Source organism: Notamacropus eugenii, chromosome 3 (assembly GCF_028372415.1).
Source record: "Notamacropus eugenii isolate mMacEug1 chromosome 3, mMacEug1.pri_v2, whole genome shotgun sequence".
Classification (NCBI taxonomy): domain Eukaryota; kingdom Metazoa; phylum Chordata; class Mammalia; order Diprotodontia; family Macropodidae; genus Notamacropus; species Notamacropus eugenii.
This window is the reverse complement of record NC_092874.1, coordinates 410741972-410763584: the sequence shown is the minus strand read 5'-3', so window position 1 is coordinate 410763584 and position 21613 is coordinate 410741972. Positions and strand designations below refer to the sequence as shown.

The following is a 21613-nucleotide window of genomic DNA, read 5'->3' as shown; positions in this document are numbered from 1 at the left end:
TGGTATTTGAATAAATATTTAGGTTCTGTCTTCCATGTGGAGACAGATTTTGCGATTCAGAACTGTGCTGGCATGTTCATAACCGCCATAGGTGCTGTGAATATCACATTGGTGCTACACTATCCCATCCTTAAAACTTTTTTTGGACTTTGTGACATTGTACTCTATTCATTCTCTTATCTTTGTGCCTTTTCTATTTTTCGTTATCATTAAGAAACATTTATTGAGCATTTACTTTATTAGGTCATCTTCCCATCCACTTAATTGGAAGTTCTCCAAGACTCAGTCATGAGTCATTTATTCTGCCTACACTTTCTCCATCAATGAGTTATACTTTTGTGGCTTACGCTACCACTTTTATAGTAATGGCTCTAAAATCTGCAACCAAAATCCTGATATTGATCTAACTTCCCTTCTCATCATTTCAACTGCCTTCAAGATATTTACAATTAGATATCTTTCCATCATCTCAAACTCAAAATATTAAATATTAAAGTCATCTTCCTTCCTAAATTAAATATTTTTCCAGGTAGCCAATTTCTGTCAATGGTACCATCCTTCTCCCAATCACCTACTCTCAAATCTTGGATTTATCATGAACGTTTCCCTCTCTTTTATCACCTATATCAAGTATTTAAATTGTCTTCTCAATTTTTCCTTCAAAACATGTTTTGATTTTATCTACGTATACTACCATAGCTACTACTATAGGTCAAACCTTCAACACATTTGAGCAGTTTCAATATTCTCTTAAAACAATGGTGTCAAAAATGAGATCCACTAAACCATACATAAGGATCCCTGGAAGCCACATATTGACTTAGAAAATCACATGTGCTTATATATGTATAAAGATATATAAATATAAGTATACACACACACATATATTAAAACCAGAAAGGAACTATATTTTAATCTTGTTGTGCCATTCTTGGGAGTGTTATGAGCATGTGGCCTGTGTGTTTTATACTTCTTCCCTAAAACATCTCTCTGACTGGTGTTTATCTACTGCCAAAGCAGACAACATATCTCTACCCTACTAATGTTTCCAAAATATTTTTTTATTCATGATAAACTAAGATGTAGTAAAAAATACTCTGGATTTATAACTAGAAGATATGGTTTTGAATCTTAGCCCATCCATTTACTGTTATATGACTTTGTCTCCTTATTTGTAAAATGATGGACTTATATTAGAGATGATCTCTATTGTCCCTTATAGCTTGAAGTCTATGAATCTATGAATGCTGAGGCCTTGTAATCCTCATCTTTAAAATGGTAAATGTAGTGCCTTTTTTGACTACCTCATGAGGTCATGGTAAACCTTAAATATTATACTAAGTGACAGATGAGAATCCACAAGGCAGAATGGGATAGAGCAAGAAGAAGAAAAAGTATGTCCCATGGATTATATCCAGCCAGCTTCTGGTTTTGGGCATGGCTCAAAAGATAAGAATGTGTTGGGGTTGGTTTTTTTACATTTTTGAATAAAATTTTACTGCACTTAAAAATATAAAAATCTTTCTTAATTTGTGGGCCATACAAAAACAGACAACAGTGGAATTTAGCCTTTGAACCATACTTTACTGACCCGTCACATAAAGGATAAAGTGGTGAATCTGGAATAATGCATACCAGGATACATATCTCAGCTTAGAAATTTACTAGCTATGTGTTCCTGAGCAGGTTCTTTATAACCTCTCCATTTCCTCATCTGTAAAATGGGCATGAACTTAACTTGTGGAATTGTTGTGAAAATCAAATAAGATATATTGAAAGCACTTCGTAAACCTGAGTTGTTGGCCTTATTCTTTGTCCTAATGTTTGGCCTTGATTTTTCTTTATCTGCCTAAGAAAGAGAGAGAATGAAAGTGTCTTTTCTCAATACAAACTCATGTCTTCACTGTCCCCTATACATGCCATTTTCATCTCTGCTATTCTGTACTCCCTACCTACAGTGGTCACCTCAATCACAGAATGTGAGTTGGAAGCCATCTCAAAGGCCATCTCAATTTGATTTTTAATTAATTAATTAATTAATCCTTTCTACAATAACCTCAATAGGAAGTCACACAGTCTTCGCTTGATCTCTCTCCAGTCACTGGAGATACTAGTACTTCCAGAGGTACCTCATTCTTCTTTAGTATTGCTGTTTTGGGTGGGAAGTTTTTCTCCCCATCAAGCCTTAATCTGACATCCTTCACCTTTTAGCCTACTGCTCCTGGTTCTGCCCCATGGAGCCAAGAAGAACAAGTCTAACCATTCTGTCACATGACATGTCTTCAAATACTTGAAAATACATAATATGTGACCCCTAAATCCTCCCTTCTCCTATTCAACATTCAAACTCTTCCTCCTGGAAGCCTTCCTTGTTCATTCACTGATCTCTTACCTTGCTGATTAGGCAAAACTGTTATAAACAGCACTATAACATTTTTACCTTGCTTATTCTAATTCAACACTGGAACACATTTTTCATCTCCAGTCATCTTGATCTATATCTTGCCACCAGACCCAGATGACTCTGGAGGAGAAAGTGAGGCTGGTGACTTTGCACAGCCCTCCCTCACTTAAATCCAATTCACCTGCTAGTCATGGTGTCACCTTTCTAACACATACCATGGTCCTCTTTGAGAATGAAGGATAAACAACACTATTTTTCTCTAAGTATTACATGTATATCTTTTCTCTGGGAGTAGGAATAAGGCAGGCACAGTGCCATCCAAGGGCCCATTTTAAGTGTTTATCCTGCTGTACAGCATTTTCTACCTCCCAGCCCCCATCACAGCTGAGCTACATTCTACTCGATTTGGAAAGCCCACTGAACTCAGATCTATTGGGCTCCCCAAGGCTGGTGTTCATGGGCAGAGGGCAGTCTGCCACAAAGATGGACTAAGGCAAGTTCACTTCTTTCACCTCTATTTCCCAAGTGAGATGTGCCAAGAAGCAAGCAATTCATAGTTTCCAATGTCTTTTAAAGTCCATTTTCCATTTTTTTAAATAAATTCAAAATAAGGAATTTTTAATCTCGAGAGGAAATTGTGCCTGTCCCTCCCCCATAAGAAGCTTGCAAGCCTCTGCCAAAGGCCTGAACAGCCCTCAATGTCAATGGTCCTCTTCAAAAATAAAGGATGAACAGCATCTTTTCTCACTAAAAAGATTCTAAGTTTCTAAAAAACAAGAAACGAGCACAATACTTACTTCTACGTCTTGGAACTCTAGACAGGATTAGGAAGTCTCCTGTAAGAACCTAGTATATTAAATTTAACTCAACATATAATTATAATTACTATAACTAACTTACAGGATAAATACAATTAGAACAGAAAATAACCTCATACATAAGAACTCACAGGCTTTAGACCTAGAAGAATTCTTATATATTATCCAGGCAAATGGGGTCATTTCACAGCTTTGAAAGTACTGGAATGGTTATCATGTGGAAGAGGCATTTGGTTCATTCTACTTGGGTGCCATAGTCAGAACAAGGAACAATGAGTGAAACTTAGATTGCAAGTTCCTTGAAAGCAGGGATTATTTTTTGTCTCTTTTTGTATTCTCAGTGCTAAGTACAATGCCTGGTATATTACAGATACTTAGGAAACGTCGATTTGTTGATTTTAAAAAGTTTAACAGCAGCAGACTTGGGCTTGATGGGGGAAAAAAATCTCTTGAAAACAGAGCAATCTGAAGGAAAATTACACTACCTCTGGATAGTAGGATACCTCTATCAGAAGAGGCCTTTATGTGAAGATTAGATGACCACTTGCTGGGGGTATTGTAGAAGAGATTACCATAGAGAAACAAGTTGAATCCCACAGCCTTCCAACTTCAATAGCCTTGACAATGAGACTCAGGCAATTTTAAGTGACTTATCACAGTGGCAATGGCACTGGACTTTGAAGATAAACCCCTGTTATCTAATACCAGATTCAAAGTTCTTTCTACTCTCCAACCCTATGTCCTGAGATAAACATTTATTACTTTTCCCCAAGTAGAATTTAAGACTCCTTGAAAGAGTAAGGATGGTTCGGATTTTTTTGCCTTTGGGTCTTCAGAGCATTCCACAATACTCTCATACACACTAAACTTCACAAATATGATTTGTAAAAGTAGAATTGAAGTTATAGTTTCTTGTCTTACTTGTTTTGTCAGCGTCAGACTGAGCCCATGGCCATAGGTTTCCTTCAGGCTGGAGGGAGAACCAGAACATCTAAGTTGTCCATGCTGGAGTATGGCAATGTGATCACTAAGCACTTCTGCCTCATCAAGATGGTGTGTGGTAAAGATTAAAGTACGGCCTGCATTTCAAGATGAAAAGAATATCAGAGTTTATGTTGTAATACCCTCAAGAAAGCTAATGAAGTTTCAGCAGAAGACTGGAATTTTCAAAGGAATTTCTAGGATTATCTACTCAGGAACTGTCTTCACGCCTCTTCTTGTTTCCCCAGAGCACAGTATAGTGCTTGGCACATAGTAGGTGCTTAATAAATGTTTAGTGATTGATTGATAGGGAAACTGCAGTCTTTAAAAACTGAGTAACTTCTAATAATCTGCTGGAAGCCCAATTATTTGGGAATACAATCTGTAACTATGCTAAGAAAGGACTAAAGGGTCTAAATCCTTTGATTCAGAGGTCTCACTGCCACGTATATGTGGCAAAAGGATCAAAAAGCCAATGCATATAAAAATACTTAAAATACAGCTAGTTCTTTTTCAGATATGGATTGAACTAGATGACCTCTAAGGTGCCCTCCATCTCTGAAATTCTCTGATTCCAGGAGTATCACTACATGGTATAGTGCTTTCTATCATCTCAAGCTTTTCTGAAAAGTGCATTTATTTTTTGTAGGCTAAAATACATTTTAAATATATTGGAAAACCTGACTATTTAAAGGAATATCGCAGTAGCTCTTTTCTCAAAAGAAATAATCATTCCCTAATGTATATGTTTTATAAATTCAGTTCCCTTTTCAATAGCCATATACTTTAAGTCAGGAGACAAAAACATTTACCATGAAGAAAAGGCCTATATTAATTTTATCTCTTCTTTTCATAATATGACAGAATGACAAACCCCTGTTGGTTTTTCATATTTAAGCATTTCTCTAGATAACATAAAAGAAAGATAAATAAGTCACTTTATAAAGGTCCAGATTGTCAATTAATTGATGTTATCCTGTTGTTAATTAATCTTAAAGAACATCTAATGGCATGTAGAGAGATTTGGAAAATTGCTATTAAGATTTCAAATTGGAATAAAAAATAATCTCCAATCATTTTCTTCTAAAGTCACTCTCTTTTGGCTATTCACATACCTTCCTTTTTATAGAAGTAATGATGGTATAAAAGAATAAAAATGCAAATTTTTATCAGTATTGAGCATCAGAAAGGTAAGCACAATAAGCAAAGAAATACTTCTATAAATATTTTATTTAATGGAAAGGGAAGAAAATTGCGCTAATTTCTATTTGAGAACGATGCTAGTCACTGCAAACTGTGTGCATTGAACATAGAGGACATGTGTGAATATGCCTAGGACTAAACAGAACTATGTGTGGGTGACAGCTCTTTTCCCCACAAATGTCTGCCCTTAAACTTGTGACTTCAACCACTTTCTGTCCAGGGCAGATGGGGGAGGGAGAAATAAATTCCCTCTAATAAGATCCTGTAATTTAATGCACATCATAGCATGGAAGTAGCTATGTATTCTTAAAGGTTATAGTAGGGTATCATGGACTCTAATAATTTTTTTAAGTTGGAGAAATTCTTGAAAATCATTTTCTAAGTTATAGAAGATGATATAATAGATGTAAAAGGTGATGTCATAGAAGGGATGTAATATAGTATAAGAACACCTAGCCTAATGAATCACAGGTGTTTTAAGCTTTGAAGGCATATGACTTTTTCATGAGCTCTTAACATGACCCAAAACCTGTTGTCAGGTTTATATCTAGTTACAATATTTAAACAACTTTGCATTCATGACATTTGCTTTATTGGAAGAATTGTGTCACTTGGTATATAAGAAATAATGAAATTTGCATCTGGATTCAAAATTCAAATCTATGACAGTACATTGTGACCTTGGAAAAGTCACTTACCATTTATAGTCCTGTATCTCAATGAACAAGCTATTAAATGCTTACGGTGTAGTAGGCACTGTAGTAAGTGTTGGGGATACAAAGAAAGGCAAAATCACTGATTAATGGGAAGACTAGAGGTAAACAAAAAGCTACATACATAGAAGATGGAATATAATCTCAGAAAGAAAGCACTCAATGAATTGGGTGAGCAAGGAGATTGGGACTTGAGAGGGTTTTCTACAGAAGGTGGGATCTGATCTAAGCCTCAAAGGAAATCAAATGAATTAAAAAGTGGAAGAAAGTAGAGTTGGGTCTGGGGGTGGAGGGGAGCATTCCAGACATAGGGGACAGCCAGTGCAAAAATACCAAGAGAGGAGACAGAATAGACAAAGAATAGGAAATAGGCAAAGGAAGCAGGATCATAGGATGTGTGGATAAGAATACTATGGGGGGGGGCCAGAATCCACCAGGTTTTAAAGGGCTTTAAATGTCAAACAGAGGGTTTACATTCAATCAAGAAAGTGATAGGGATTTACTGGTGTTAATTGAGAAAACAGGTGTCAAAGTCAGAGACATACTTTAGGAAAATCACCGGTCAACTAGAGGAGAATAGATTGTAGGGAGAAATTTGATGCAGGGAGACCAAATAGAAAGCTACTGGAATAGTCCAGGCATTAAGTCAGAAGACCCTGTGGTATGGCTTTACAAGAAGAAAAAGGGGACATACACAAGAGATATTGCAAGGTTGAAAATAAGATTTGATGATTAGAAGAAGGAATTGGTTGGTCTTCAGATTCTGAAGCCTATGAAACTGTTACTTTAGGATATATAAATTGCTTATATTAAGTTCATCGCTAACAACTGAGGTGAAATAAACATATTTATTCTTTGATCTTGAAAATAAAATGAGGCAGGAAAAAAGGGTCACAGTAGTTCTTAATCCAATTGCAATATTTTTACAGAGAACAAGCAGGTCCAGATGAAGGCCAAACTAATTTATGAGAGTAGATATGTGTGGAAGGGAACTGTGAATTATAGGCCACAAAGAAATGAAGCAGCAGGTGCTTCCCTGGGTATTTACTCATTATAACATTCCAAAGACAATATTGATTTGAGCTAAAAGGAGTGAACTAAGCCCCTGAGTTCAAGTGATAGGAGCAGTGATACATTTAATTAGTACTCTGTTATTTGCAGTTAATTTCAAATGAAAATTTTCTAACCTATTTCTATGTCTAAAAATAAAACAATCTATAGCATTTTAAAGAGTTGAAAATAGAATTTAGATAAAGGAACAAAAGATATGTCCATAATGGATTATTAAGGAGATATTAAGAATTCCATGCAATGTTTTCATGCTACGTTTTACAGATTTTATGATGTATTTCATGCTTAAGGCTCCTAATTTTTTAAGTCAGCTACCATTGTGGCTCATAAATCATTTAATTTTCAGAAATAGACTATTGGGCTACGTGAAATTGTGTACCTAATTGGGAAATGGCCCAGGAAACCAGGATCAGTCAGAAAAAGTTGGGTTCCAGTAGCATAGCAGACACATCCTGGCCATGTGACTAATGGAAGGCATTTAACCTCTCAGTGATAAAGGTCACTCTCAAAACTTCTAAGTTGGAAAGTTTAGTCAGATGTGTGATGGTAGAAGCAGTTTCCTCACTGGGAGTTCCTGTACCAAGAAATCCCCAGTCTGGATGATCAAATAACAAGCCTGTATTAAGCACTTAGGATCTGCTGGACAATATGCTAAGCATCAGATAACGAAAAAATAAAAATAAGAACAACACCCACCCTCAAGGAAGTTACAGTCAAACGAGGAAGACATGTAAAAATATAGAGAATTCAGAAGATACATACAAAACAGAAACAAAGTAACCTTAGAAGAGACAGTATTAGTATCCAGGTTGGAGAGTGAGATGAGGATGGAAAGGAGAGGTCTGCAGGAAAAGCCTTCCTGAAAAAAGTAACAGAGAATCTGAGTCCTGAAGAAATATCATAGGATCTGAGTCCTGAAGAAAATCAACTTCTACCAGGCAGAATTGAGTAAAGAGAGCATCCCGGGCACAGGGGACAGGCAGTATAAAGGCATGGAAATTAAGAGATGCAGAATCATTTGTGAGGACTGATAAATAGGCCAGTATAGTTAGAACAGAGAGTTTATGGAAGAGAGAAAACTATAAGATTGGAAAGAGAGGAAGGAAGGCTTCTGATCTGAATGCAATACAGATTCCCCAGCTCCCAAATATTCACTCCAACCGTGAAATTCCCATCAGACCCTATAATGATTAAGAAATCCAATCACATTCTACAGTGACTTATTTCACCCAGGACTGCATAAAACATTAGCCAGAAGCCCAGGGGCAATAGAAAAAGTTTCCTCTCTCCCCTTCCCCAGAAAATTCAGCACAAGTACGGGGGAGCCTCCCAAGTATGATCAGAGATGGGAAATATGGAGTCTCTCTGTGTGGAGAAAGCAATAACAAAGGGCTCCCATAAAAAAATCCTCAGGAGGGCTGAGTAAAACATTGTGAGGACCTTAAAAGCCTCAGGGAGTGTTAGAGGGAAACAGCCAGCATCAACCAGGCAGGGTCCTCAGGGACCTAACACTCTGTCTTTGAGATAACAGAAAAGGCCATGAAGATATGAAGCCCTGAACCTCTAAATTGCAAGGAGGCTTAGCCACCAACATGGAGATCAGTGCAGACAAAAAAGTTCATAGCCTCAAAGAATTCAGTAGAATGGGGGCAGGGGAGAGGGAAAAAAGCATAAAACACATAAAGAACTTAGAAAATCTCAAAACCCAAAATCAAAACCATTGAGGTTTTGTCTATCTTATAACAATTCAATTATTATTCACTCAGAATGACTCCTCTCATAAAAAAATAATAATATTAATAATTAGTAGGCAACAAGAGACACTAATTCGGGAGAGAGGAAGCACCTTGGGAGAGAATTTTCTTTCTCTCTTGATTTGCCTTCTATTGATTTCAGTTGCTGGCTGTCATTCTGATGAAGCATCAGACATCCTGTCATGTCAACTTCCCACACCTGTCAGATTCCATGTAAAGGGGACAAAGGGGTATGTTGATATCTACTACTGCCAGCATAAGAAAGTGAGGAAATATCTCCCAGTTTGAAAGGATGAAGAAGTCACAGTATAATATAATATAAGAAGTATAATGTTCCCAACTTCAGGTCCACTTATAGAAATTAACCCATCACAGTTTTTTCAATCTCAAAATTCTTAGGATCAAAGTCCTTAAAAAAGGATCCTTTATTTTTAAAACAGATGATCCTTCTCTCCAGTTCCTGATCTAAAGTGGTAGAAGGGAGAATAGAATGGTAGAACATACCAATACTACATATGGTTGATAATTTAGAAATTTTATGGAGAGGAAGCTAGGAAGACATAGGTTCAAAAACTGCTTCTATATGGCTGTGTGTGATCATGGGCAAACCACTTAACTTTTTGTTTTTCTAAACAACTCTATACGATGGTAAGTTGCAGGAAAGGTGTTGTCTTGCCCTTGTAAAGAAAGTTTCATTACCTGAGAGTTCCCTACATTAATGAAATCCTTATTCCCAACTCCCTGGGTTAGAATGGGCTGGGATCAATATTAAATAGGAAGAGAACCGTAAGTTGGATTACATTGTGATTTCAAGGCAGGTTGGCTTTTAGGATACCCATAATGGTTAAGTTATCTCTATGCTTCCTGTCTTCAAAATCAATGTTTTCCTTAAGTAAAGAACGTTTTCTTGGAATATTAGTACTTTTTTTGTCCTCTTTTTCCAAATTGTCTTTCTTTGCCATGTAATTGCAATCAGAATCAGTTATTCTCTTTTTTTTCTTTAGTAAGACTTGCCACTATGGATTGAAGGGATTTTTTTCCTATTTTGTCAGTTCTTACTGCTGTGCAGACCATGAATTGTGTTTTCAGAATTTCTTATTTCTCATATATTACTAAGAAACACTTAACTGTGGTTCCATTTTGTCTTGGAAATCTACAGGATCTTTTGCCCCTTCAGATGTTAATTCATTTTTGTCATGAAATATTTTTTTTCATAGATGTATGGACTCTTTTGAGCAGCTAAGTGGCACAGTGGATAGAGAGCTGGGCCTGGAGTCAAGAGGACCTGAGGTCAAATCTAACCCCAGACACTTGGTATTTGTGTGACCCTGAGCAAGTCACTTAATCCTGTTTGCTTCTTTTCCTCATCTGTAAAATGAGCTAGAGAAGGAAATAGCAAACCACTCCAGTATTTCTGCCAACAAAACCCCAAATGGCGTCATGAAGGGTCAGGCACAGCTAAAACAACTCAACAAACATGGCCTCTTTTATCTGTTTCCCTTCAGTCATTGTTTATGGTTTATCTGTTTCCACTTAAACTCTTTAAATGAACCCTCCTCTTCCTGGTATCTGATAATACGACTTTCTCCCCCTATTTCTCTGTATTGCTCCCTTTCTTATACTCTATTTAACTGTAGTTTCTCTGGGAGCTGGACCTCAAAACTACCTCATCCATTCCAGTGGGCAAGTCTCAGGTTCTGTCCCAAGTGACTTCTGGAAAAACAGAACTGGTCACAGTTGGATGCTCAGCTCTTTCTCTCACATGAAGGAGTGCCACACAGTCACATACTCCCTTCAGTTCTCTGGTGGAGTTCTGTTGTGTCACAGAGCACTGACATAATACTTTCTCGGCCTCAATAAGCTTCTGCCTTTTGGATTTCAGTTTGTGTGACCTTGCTATCGAAGCATAGCCCGCAGAAAGGGATGATGGTGGAGAAGGGAGGTGAATGAATGTGTTAAGCGTTAAGGACCATTAGCTTTCTCTGTTCTTAGTTCATTGAATCGCTACTTTGAATTCTAGTGTCATAGAGTGTGAAGATAGCTGAAATTGCTTTTATTTCTTAAATATGAGATAAATGGAAGAATCAAGTACATTGCTTTGATTCCTTAATGAATTAATTATTATTGAATTAATGTATTAATTAATGAATTAATGTATTTATTCTCAATGAATTAAATGGAAGAAGCAGGTATCAAGATAATGATATACTGTTGGGTGGGAAGTTCATTTAGTTATTCCATAAGCACGTGTTTCCTTCTTGGAGAATTGTTATAGATTGGCATAACCATCAAAGCAAATGTCAGTAGTATGAAAGACATTCAAAGACATTTATCACAATAAAAGAACATGGGTCTATCATGTTTCAAGGATGAAGACTGAGGTAGCCCCAAGTACTACATTGGTGCCCATAAGATATTTCAAGAATTAAAGAAAGCCTTCTTGTGTATGGGATGAATCAGATACAGGTGATTTATAAAAAAAAAATAGACAAGAATCTCAAAGTATTAGATTATATGGAGGGTTTATTACATACACTAATAGACAGAGAAAGTATACATACCATGATTGTATTGGTAAAGGCAGATTTTTTAAGTGTAAGTATGACTCTCATGTAAAAGCCTCAAAGAGCATGAAAGGAATAATGTGAATAAATCTAAAACTTTTTCATATGAGATTTTTTTTACCATATTCCCAGGAAATAATTTCTGAAATAAAATTGTCCTGATCTCTCTGGATGCAAGACTTGATTTTATGAATGACTATCTTAAACAACTATTATAAACAACTACTATCTTATCAGAATAAAAAAGAAAATGGTATTCATTTCCTACCTGCTCGATACTTCAGTAGAATATCCCAAATACCCCGGCGGGCACAAGGATCCACACCACTGGTAGGCTCATCCAGAACAACAACATTTGAGTTTCCAATAAAGGCAATGCCAATTGAAAGTTTTCTTTTCATTCCCCCAGAAAGAGCTTTGATGTGCTTGTGTTGGTGATGGGTTAACTCCACATCTTGAAGGGTTCTAGAACATGAAAAAGCCCATCATGATGGTCCACAAACTACTGATATTGTTCTTATAAATCTCATTCCAATCAAAATGTTTCCTTAGAATTCAGGAGGCTGCAGTTGACAGCACTGTACGATAGAATGAGCACTGTACCTGGAATCAGGAAGAACCTAAGCTTCAATCCTGCCTCCGAAACTTAGTTACTATGTAAACGTAAACAAATTACTTAATTTCTGAATTTCAGTTTCTTTATTTCTTAAATCAGTTAACAGAATCTGTAATACCAGACTTACATGAGAGGTGATATAGCATAGCAGATAAAAAAGAAGGAAGGAAACCAACACTTATCAAGCACCTACTGTGTTCCAGCCACTCCATTAAGCACTTCACAAAATTTTCTCATTTGATCACCACAACCAAGGGAGGTAAGTAGTATTATTATCCCCATTTTACAGTTGAGGAAACTAAGGCACATGGAGGCTAAGTGACTTCTCCAGGATCACGCAGACAGTAAAGGAGACAAGATTTGAACTCAGATTTTCCTGACCTGGCTGCCTTTTATATATGGTAACCTCAGAGCTAAGAAGATCTAAGTTCAAGCTCCTTTGACACATACTGACTGTGTGACCCTGAGCTAGTCACTTATCCTCTCAGTGTTTTAGACAATACTCTCTAGCAAGAAATCTCAGAGAAGGTGCTAACCTGAATTAGTAGAGTGATTTCTCTCCTTCAGGATAAGTCCAGGTAACCTCCTAGATCCCTTCCTGTTTTGAATCAATAATCCTTCAGTACTTAGAACAGTATCTGGCACATAGTAAGCACTTTATAAATGCTTGTTGACTATTGACTGACTTTACACTATTGTCAGATTAGGCAATGTTCTGTACAAATATGATCATGCTAATCCCCTTCTCCAAAGTATTCAATATTTCCCTATCAAATGCAGAATAAAATCCAAACTTTTTAACCTAGCATCCACAGTCATGTATAGCCTGGTAACTTATAAACTTCCCAGCCTTTCTTTCAAATTACAGTACTCTATTTATTATGCACCAGTCACACTTTATTATCTACTGTATACATCCAACACTTTTTGCTATGCCTTGACTGCCCTGTCTCCAACAACTCTACCTTTTGAAGTTCCACCCAACTTTTAAGACTCAATTCAGATACCACATCCTCTAAGAACTCTTCCTAGACCTCCTCAGTCACAAATAACATTTTCTTTCTCTGTCCTCTACAACTGTCTTGTACTACCACAATTCTACACATCTTTATCTATCTGCATATTTGTTATGTCAATCATTCCTTTCCATTCTGAACTATAGTTATACATATCAAATCTGTACAGTATTATGTTTGTATCTCCTCAGCACCTAGCACAAAGTAGCCTTTAATGCTTCTTAAATGAAAAAAATGAATAAACAAATACTCAAAGACATTATTGTATTTAAATCAGCAATGGTACAATATACCTCATCAGTAAATAGTACATTATCTATGTTGTGTTCACTTACAAATTGCCTCTACACAGTGCTTAACGCAGTTCTACATGCAAGCAGTTAATGAATATTTTTGATGTTGGTGAATATTCATTTCTCTATGGAAATAGTTTTTATTAATAAACATGAATACATTAACTGCTCATCAAAAAGTCCAACAATTTTCAGCAAATTAAACACAGTAGATTGCAAATAGTTTGCTTACTACCACCTGTGTAGACTCAGTGCTTACAATAGTAAGCACCCTTGGTGCCTGTAAACCTTTCATATAACATCAAGATGTCATTCTTTAAATAATAATCATTAAGCTTCAGTAGATCCATGATCCACTGAGATGGATACTCCTTTCAGTCTCCCAGGTTACAGAACAACCCATCCAGCCCTTCTCATCCTGGGTGACTCTTGCTCATATACCATTGCAAGGTGTCTTACACATAGAAGATGTTCAAAAATATCTGAAAAAATGAATGGGCGAGTGGGTATTGATGATATGACCACTAACTCTACTAGTTTAAGTAGTTTTCCCCAGGTCTTATAAGTACATATGCATTTAGATCTTTTGCCCTGGCATACTAAAATGTTCATTCCTCAGTTATCTCTATTTTTTTTCTAAGCAATGCTTAACTTTCATTACAGGTACAGCTAATCCATTATGCTATTTCACTGCCTCTCATAACAGTTATTTTGATTCCATTAGTGCCTTCTAGTGAGTCTAATTTGCTAATGCATTATCTATGTTCTAAAGCGAAATTCTACTCCAGGATATTGAAGTGCAACATTCAATATGGTCAAATGGAGATCTCAAGAAGAAACTTGAGATTAAAATTTGTTCTTTCAAGACAGGCACATCTTCACATATTCTAGTTCACTGGGCAGCAAGGCCAGGAAGACATTAATAGAAATTTAATTGGCTAGCATTCTGAGCACCTACTATTAGAGAGAGAGGAGATGGCACCATATACTCCTGCAAATTTCCCACAATTTATTTGCTTTGAAATACAGTCTAATCTACATATTCTCTATACTTAATGCTTCTTTTTTTTCTTTTGATTTCTTGAATTCACCTATAGCAACAGAATTGAGGTACTTAGACCTAGGAGAAAGGAGGAAAGAATACTTGTGAGCTATAACCAGATATTCTGTCTACCCAATGTTTCTTTCATTTTATAAAAAATGTTTTATTTTTACATTAAAAACATTTCCAAATTACCCCTCCCTCTAAGGCTCTTGTAACAAAGTAAAATAATTAAGCAACATTAATGCAATAATTTCATCTGAAAGTGCATGCATCACTCTCCATCTGCAGCACTCTCCCTCCTCTCAATTTTGCTTTTTTTTAAAAAATGAACAGAAATCTACTTTTTTCTCTCTTTCATTCCTACCTTATTGAAAATAAAAGAAAAACAAATTCCTTGTACCAAATACGCATCATGAAGCAAAACAAAGTCCCGCAATGACTGTCTACAAAAACATGTGTCTCATTCCACACTGAATATATCACTTCTCTACTAAGAGATGAATAATATGTTTCATTATCAACCCTGTGGAATCAAGAATGGTCATCGTATTAATCATTCTGCCAGCCTTCAGTCTTTTTTCTCTTAATAGTCTTGTTTTTATTGTACAAATTTGTCTGGTTCTGCTCATTTCATTCTTTATCAGTTTATAAAAGTCTTCAAAATTGTTCTTTTTTTAATTTTTTAATATTTTAGTACAAATTGTTCTTCTGCAACTACTCACCTTACTTGGCATCAATTTGTACAGGTCTTTCCATGTCTCATTGAAACCATCCATTTATTCATTTCTTACAACACAACAGCATTCATTATATTCATATGCCACAATTTATTCTCCCATTCCTAATTCGATAACTATCTCTTTAAAGTTTTTTGCCATTACAAAAAAGGAAAAAGAGCTGCTACAAATACTTTTGTATGTATAGTACACTTTCTACTCTTTGATCTCTTTTGCATATAGGCCTAGCAGTAGCACACCAGGGTCAAAGGGCATTCACTTTTTATTAACTTTTTTTTAATTCCAAAATGCTTTCTAGAATGCCCATAACTATTTGCAGATTTACTAGTAGTGCTGTTTTCCCATGGCACCTCAAAATTGTATCATTTTCAGGGCCATCTTCACCAACTTGATGGTTAGGATGGAAAATCTCAGAATTGCTTTAATTTTCAGTTCTCTAGCACTTTTTCATACTATAGATAAATAGTATGTATAGTATAGTACTATCGATATTCTAGGCTTCTTCCCTTGAGAACTACAGGTTCATATGCTTAGATCATTTATCAGTTGAGGAATATCTCTTATTCTTATTTTATATTAAAATTCACTGTGAACTATTAAAATTCTTCTTTGTTCATTACTGCCTTTTATTTACTTAAAGAAAGATAATGGGATGTAATGAATTGCATGCTGGGTTTAGAGTTAGGAAATCTGCTACCTCTTACATTTATTGGCTATGTGACTATGTGTGAGTCACTGAACCTGTCAGTGCCCACAGGCAACTCTCTAAGACTTTACATTACAGAACTGCTTATTTGCAAGGGGAAGAGGGGAGAGGAGCTTGGGGGAAAAGGCAACTAGGTGTCCCAGTGAAAAGAGCAACTGGCCTGGATGCAGGAAGATTCTTTTTCATGAGTTCAAATCCAGCCTCAAACACTTACCAGCTGTGTGACCCTGGGCAAGTCAATTAACCCTGTCTGCCTCAGTTCCTCATCTGTAAAATGAGCCGGAGAAGAAAATACAAACCACTCCAGTATCTTTATCAAGAAACCCCAAATAGGGTCATGAAGAGACAGATACAGCTGAAATGATTGAACAGCAACATTCGTGGGGAACAATTTCTTTTCTGGGAGTTTCCCAGGCTGAGGAAATCACAATGGCAATTTCACATATATCCAGCAGGGATACATAGGTACACTGGGAAGATGATGGATCATAATATAAAAATAACACAAATTTTAATGGAACTTCCAAATTGACAGAATTCACCTCAAAACCCAGCATTCTTTCCACTAAACTATGTTCTATAGCAAATAAGATTGGGAAAATAAACTTACATATCTACTATTGTTGGCAAAAATCCATTGTTGGTTGCATAGCATATATTTTTTAATTAAATGGAACATACTGCCTCGGGATGCTTCTAGACTAGTAAACTCCATCCTCACTGGAGTTCTAGACACAAAGGATGGATGAACACTTCTTGGGTATATTGTTGAGGGGACTCTTGTCCAGCTGCCAACTGGATTAGATGGACTCTAATTTACCTTCCAAATTTGACATTTCATGGGTGCCTGAAAGGAAAGTCACTATTTTAAATGCCCCCCAATAAAATAGTAATTAAAAAAAGGAGTGGTTTTGGCTAATATTTAGATGAAGCACTAGTCACTGGATGAAATTTCAGAAATAAAGAAGACTCCCTCTCCCCTCAAAAATGAAGGCAGCACAGACTTTCACCAAAATAAAGGAAGCCAGGCAATATAAACGTGGCACACAAATCATGATCTTCAAGACTGGGTAGTTCAGCTCTCCATGCAGCATTAAGCAAATTTAGAGCCCCATGAGGACTTTCACTAAATTTCTTCAGACTGACCAACTGTGAAGAAATATAATCTCATCATGACAGTAGTCTACTCATGTGCTTTATACTGCTGTTAGCTTGATAAATAAGAATCAATGCTACATGATTCAATGAAAAGAGCATTAAATTGGAGTCGGAATACATGATTTAAAAATTCATTTCGGCTGTATTACTCATGTGATCTCCTGAAAGTCATTTACTCTCTCAGATGTCCAAGTTCATGATCTATAAAATGAAAGGCTTGATTTAAATGACCCTCTTGAGAGAAGATTTTAACAAAGGGCAAACTAAGGCAACTTTCCAAGTGAGATATCATTTATTAGTAACTGGGTCTTTTAATCTGCCTCCATTTGTACCCTTTAATTAAACCTGGGTGTGTCTTTCTTCTGAGTGGCCTGATAGTACATCATTTGGACTTCCCTTAGGAAACATAAAGCAATCCTGATTGGTGGACATTTTAATGAGAAGGTTGGCTGAGTTCTCAGTTCCTCCCCATTATGTTGACTTGGTGGAGGGGTGGGGGGGCAGGCCAGATTAATCAGCAGCTGGGGAAAATAGGCTGGTCTGGAGACATGCCTGACTGTGACTCTCTAACATTGAAGGTATGCTAGTAGCTCCTTGAGGTCCAGTTGCCTCTAGCCAATGTTGGCTAGAAAAACAAAAGACATCAAAATCATTAACTGGTTTGGGCTTCCTCATCAGAGACAAGATCACCCCAAACTTTGTCTGGGCAGCAAGGACACAAGAGTCATCCTCTAGGGAGAGCCTGGCTCAAGCTGGCTTCTATTTATGTGGTAAATGGAAGCAAAAGGTCTAGGAGCAGATGCACTGGGGACTAGGAGCAGTCATCTTATTCAGTCGCAGCCTTCAGATGCTGCATGCGTTTCAGAAGTGGGATCTTGTTACAATGAGGGAAAGGATGATCACATAGAAATAGTCACAATATTAATTTCCCTTACCCCCTAAAGTCCCCTCTGATCCAGACTTTATGATTCTGTCATCATGGGGCTTGAGAAGTCATCTAGTCTAAACTTGAACTAAAATAGAGGCAGCTAGGTAGCCTGGAGTCAGGAAGTTGTCATTTCAAATCTGCCTTTTGACACTAATTTACTGGATGATCCTGAGCAAGTTTAAACTTCTGTTTCCTCAGTTGTAAACTGGGGATAATAACAGCATCTAATACAAAGGGTAATTGTGAGGATCAAATAAGATAATATTTTTAAAACACTCAGCACAGTCCCTGGCACACAGGAGGTACTATATAAGTGGTTATTATTCAAACTAGAAATCCTATCAACATCTCTGACAAGGTCACAGAACCTACCATGAGATGGAGGTCTCTAATACACCTCAAATAACTCATTCCAATTTTGAACAGTTTTAATTATTGATATTTGTTTTTTCTGAATGAATCCAAAACTACATCTCAACAACTTTGAAATATTAGTCTTAATGTGAAAATATGTTTAATGTGAATGTATATGTAGAGCCTATATCAGACTGCATGCCATCTTGGGGAGGAAAGGAGAGGGGGAGAGGAAGGAGAGGGGAGGAAGATGGGGAGAACGTGGTAGGGAGGGAGAGAGAGGGAGAAAATTTGGAAGTCAAAAACTTGTGGAACTGAATGTTGTAAACTAAAAAGAAATTTAAAAAAAAAAAAAAGAAATATTAGTCTTGGTCTTGCCCTCTGGGACCAAGCAGAACAAATCTAAACCCTCTGCAGTATAACAGTCCTTCAAATATCTGAAGATATCCATCAACTCTCAATTTAAGTCTTCCCTTCCCCACACTCAAAAAATGGCTACTTTTTTTCATTCAATACTCATATTGTATAGTTTCCAGTTCCCTCACTATGCTGGTCATCCTCTCCTGCTTCAGGATTTCCAGTGTCCCTTCCAAAATGTTTACAAAAAAGTAGACAAAGTACCCCAGACATGATCTAAACAAGGAGGATAGTGGGCTGTAATGTCTGGACATTATTCATGAAGCTTAAAATTGCATTAGCCCCTTTGACTTCCACATCATACTACTTAGAGTCCCCTTCTTGATATGAAGTTAATATTTGTATCACCAATACTTAGCACAGTGCCCTGAAAACAGTAAATGCTAAATATATGGTTACTAATTGACTAAATGACCTTTTCTTAGCTTGGAGCCCATTAAGACCTTGCAATGTTTGGTGGTGATGGTGGGGTTTTTTTTCTCACATGAACTGCTTGCTAGCCACATTTGCCTCCGCCCTGGATATGGATTTTGTCACCTTAGAAATGTCATTGTTGAAATACACATAGATTAATTCTTAAACCAAATTTTGCTTCACTTCATTCTCTTTGGCTTTATTACTCTGAAATCTGAATCAAACTTGTAAAGTTCATTAACCCAGAATGAATTTTGAATTATTAAAAAACACATACACATACATCAAAGGATTATGGGGTTGGAATTAGTGCTGTATTGAGAAAGAAGGGCACTTAAACTTTCATATCAGAAAGTTCATATTGGAAACTTTCATATTGGTTATTCTTCCAGAAAAGATTTCCTGACCTGCCCCAATTGTTTGCTCTTATTCCAAACAGTCAGAGGAGTTAGAATGTCTTTCTTCTATCTGACCAAAATCCCTTATCCTACTGCTTAAGCTCAAATTCTTTATGGGAAAAGGCAAACTGTGAGTTAACATGGACAGTCTGGATGACAACAGTTCAATGTAGACAAATGTTATGTTAAAGTCTTTTCCAAACCAAAATAAGGGCCAGAAATGCAAAAATGATTTTACACATGACAAAATATACCAACCCCTTGTGGCTCCATTGTTAATGGAATTGCTTCTGCACTTACATTTTTGAAATGGTGAAAATGATCACACAGAGTAATCATGTTCCTCCTTTCGCAGCAAGTTGGCCTGAAGAATTTTAAATTTTGGCTGATTGAGGGAGTGTCCGTGTGGATAAAATCATAGAAGCATGAAGTATAAAAAAATTCACCTTTAACTGCTTTGGATACTTTTCAGGAGTACAAATTAGCAGCCTTCTTTTACCCTGTGACATACCCTCCCTCTTTCTTCACTAACATAAAATCCAGTCATAACCTGAAGGGCGTGATCCACTCAGCTCTGACCTCCTAGGGATTTGGTTTTCTTCTCTTTCCCCTGGCTATTTCTTCCTGAGGTAGGTATGTGCCCTCTATACCACCACCTGTTACTCTAAGAATTATAATCAAATCATCACTATTATTGCTCCTAGACAGTAATCAGTGGACTGTCCTCTAGCTCTATTCAACATCCTTGTGACTTCTCAGAAAACAAACACCTTTTCTGAGTCATCACTCCAGGAGTTACCCTCTGTTATACTGAAAACTCTTTGAGGCTAGAGACTTTCACCTATGTGTTTATATCTCCAGAACTTAACACAATTCTTTTCCCACAGTATTTAATACTTTTCATGCAATTCATTCATTCACTCATTCGTTTGTTTATTCATTTTCCCATCTTTCAAGGTCCAGTTCAAGTTTCACCTTCTCAATGAAAACCAATAAGACTATTTCAGCCTACACTAATCTCACCCTTCTTTTAACTCCTTATAATACAGAATAATGCAGTTTAACACCTAATTATCTCATGGATAAAAGTGGGGTTTTTTTTATCAGCTAGGTCTGTAATCTATAGGAGCTATAATCAAAGCTCTTACTTAATGCAGCGTACATGGTAGGTATTTATTAAAGTCTTTTGACTGAACCAAATTCAGTGTTTATTGTCTTTTTCAGAAATCTAGCCCAGACTTCCAACCATACTCTCCAATATTGTTTTTGCTGTCCTTAAGGGAAAAGGAAATAAAAGAGGAATAATACTGACTTGTTGACTTCTTGATATAACTGCTTCTTTGTCCACAGTGGTGCCTTTATTGAAGCAAATAGCAATAAATGTTCCCATACAGATAAATTGTCAAATAGGACATCATATTGGGGACATACACCCATTTCCATCCGGATGGCAGCCAGCTGTGTCTGCATATCCTTGCCATTAATAATGATGGTACCAGAAGTAGGAGGGTACAGTCCCGTCAACAGAGATCTGGAAGAAAAAAGAAATAACCTCAATGGCAACAAGTCAACAATTCGCAAAGTGATGTGGCCATAATATAGGGAGATTCAAAGCCATAGCTATACACTGGTTTGTTTGGTTAGCTATCTAAAATAGTGCTTTTTTTCAGATCTTTCCATTTTTGTTAGGCAATCCTAACAATGGCAATCCTTTGAATGATAATTAACACTGAAGTCATGACTTCATCCTTTATCCTTTCTTCAGATATATCCTTTTCTAACACAATCCTCTGGTGCTTCTTTATGATATGCCATTCATTCTGGATATTTCAAGGCTCTGGCAAAGGGCAAAGTCTGACAAATCTTACTAACATGAAAAGGCTTCAAGGAAAGGCCAAGGGTACCATCTGCCACCTGTGGATATGCCTAGCTGAGTTCAGAGAGACATTTCCAAAAAAGTTCACTGCTATATATTGAAATTTTTGGCTACAATCAACTGTAAACGATGTAACTCACAGAGGAG

General features: G+C 36.7%; 1 protein-coding gene across 1 annotated transcript in view; it reads right to left on the bottom strand.

The window, feature by feature from the left end:
• Positions 1-21613, bottom strand: part of ABCA13 (ATP binding cassette subfamily A member 13) — a 371167-nt gene that overhangs the window by 233790 nt on the left and 115764 nt on the right. Inside the window, exons 24-26 of the mRNA XM_072598129.1 lie at positions 20903-21121; positions 11777-11973; positions 4144-4301 (exon numbers count right to left, since the gene is read on the bottom strand). Coding sequence (XP_072454230.1) covers positions 4144-4301; positions 11777-11973; positions 20903-21121 — 574 coding nt within the window. The remainder of the gene's footprint in view (positions 1-4143; positions 4302-11776; positions 11974-20902; positions 21122-21613) is intronic.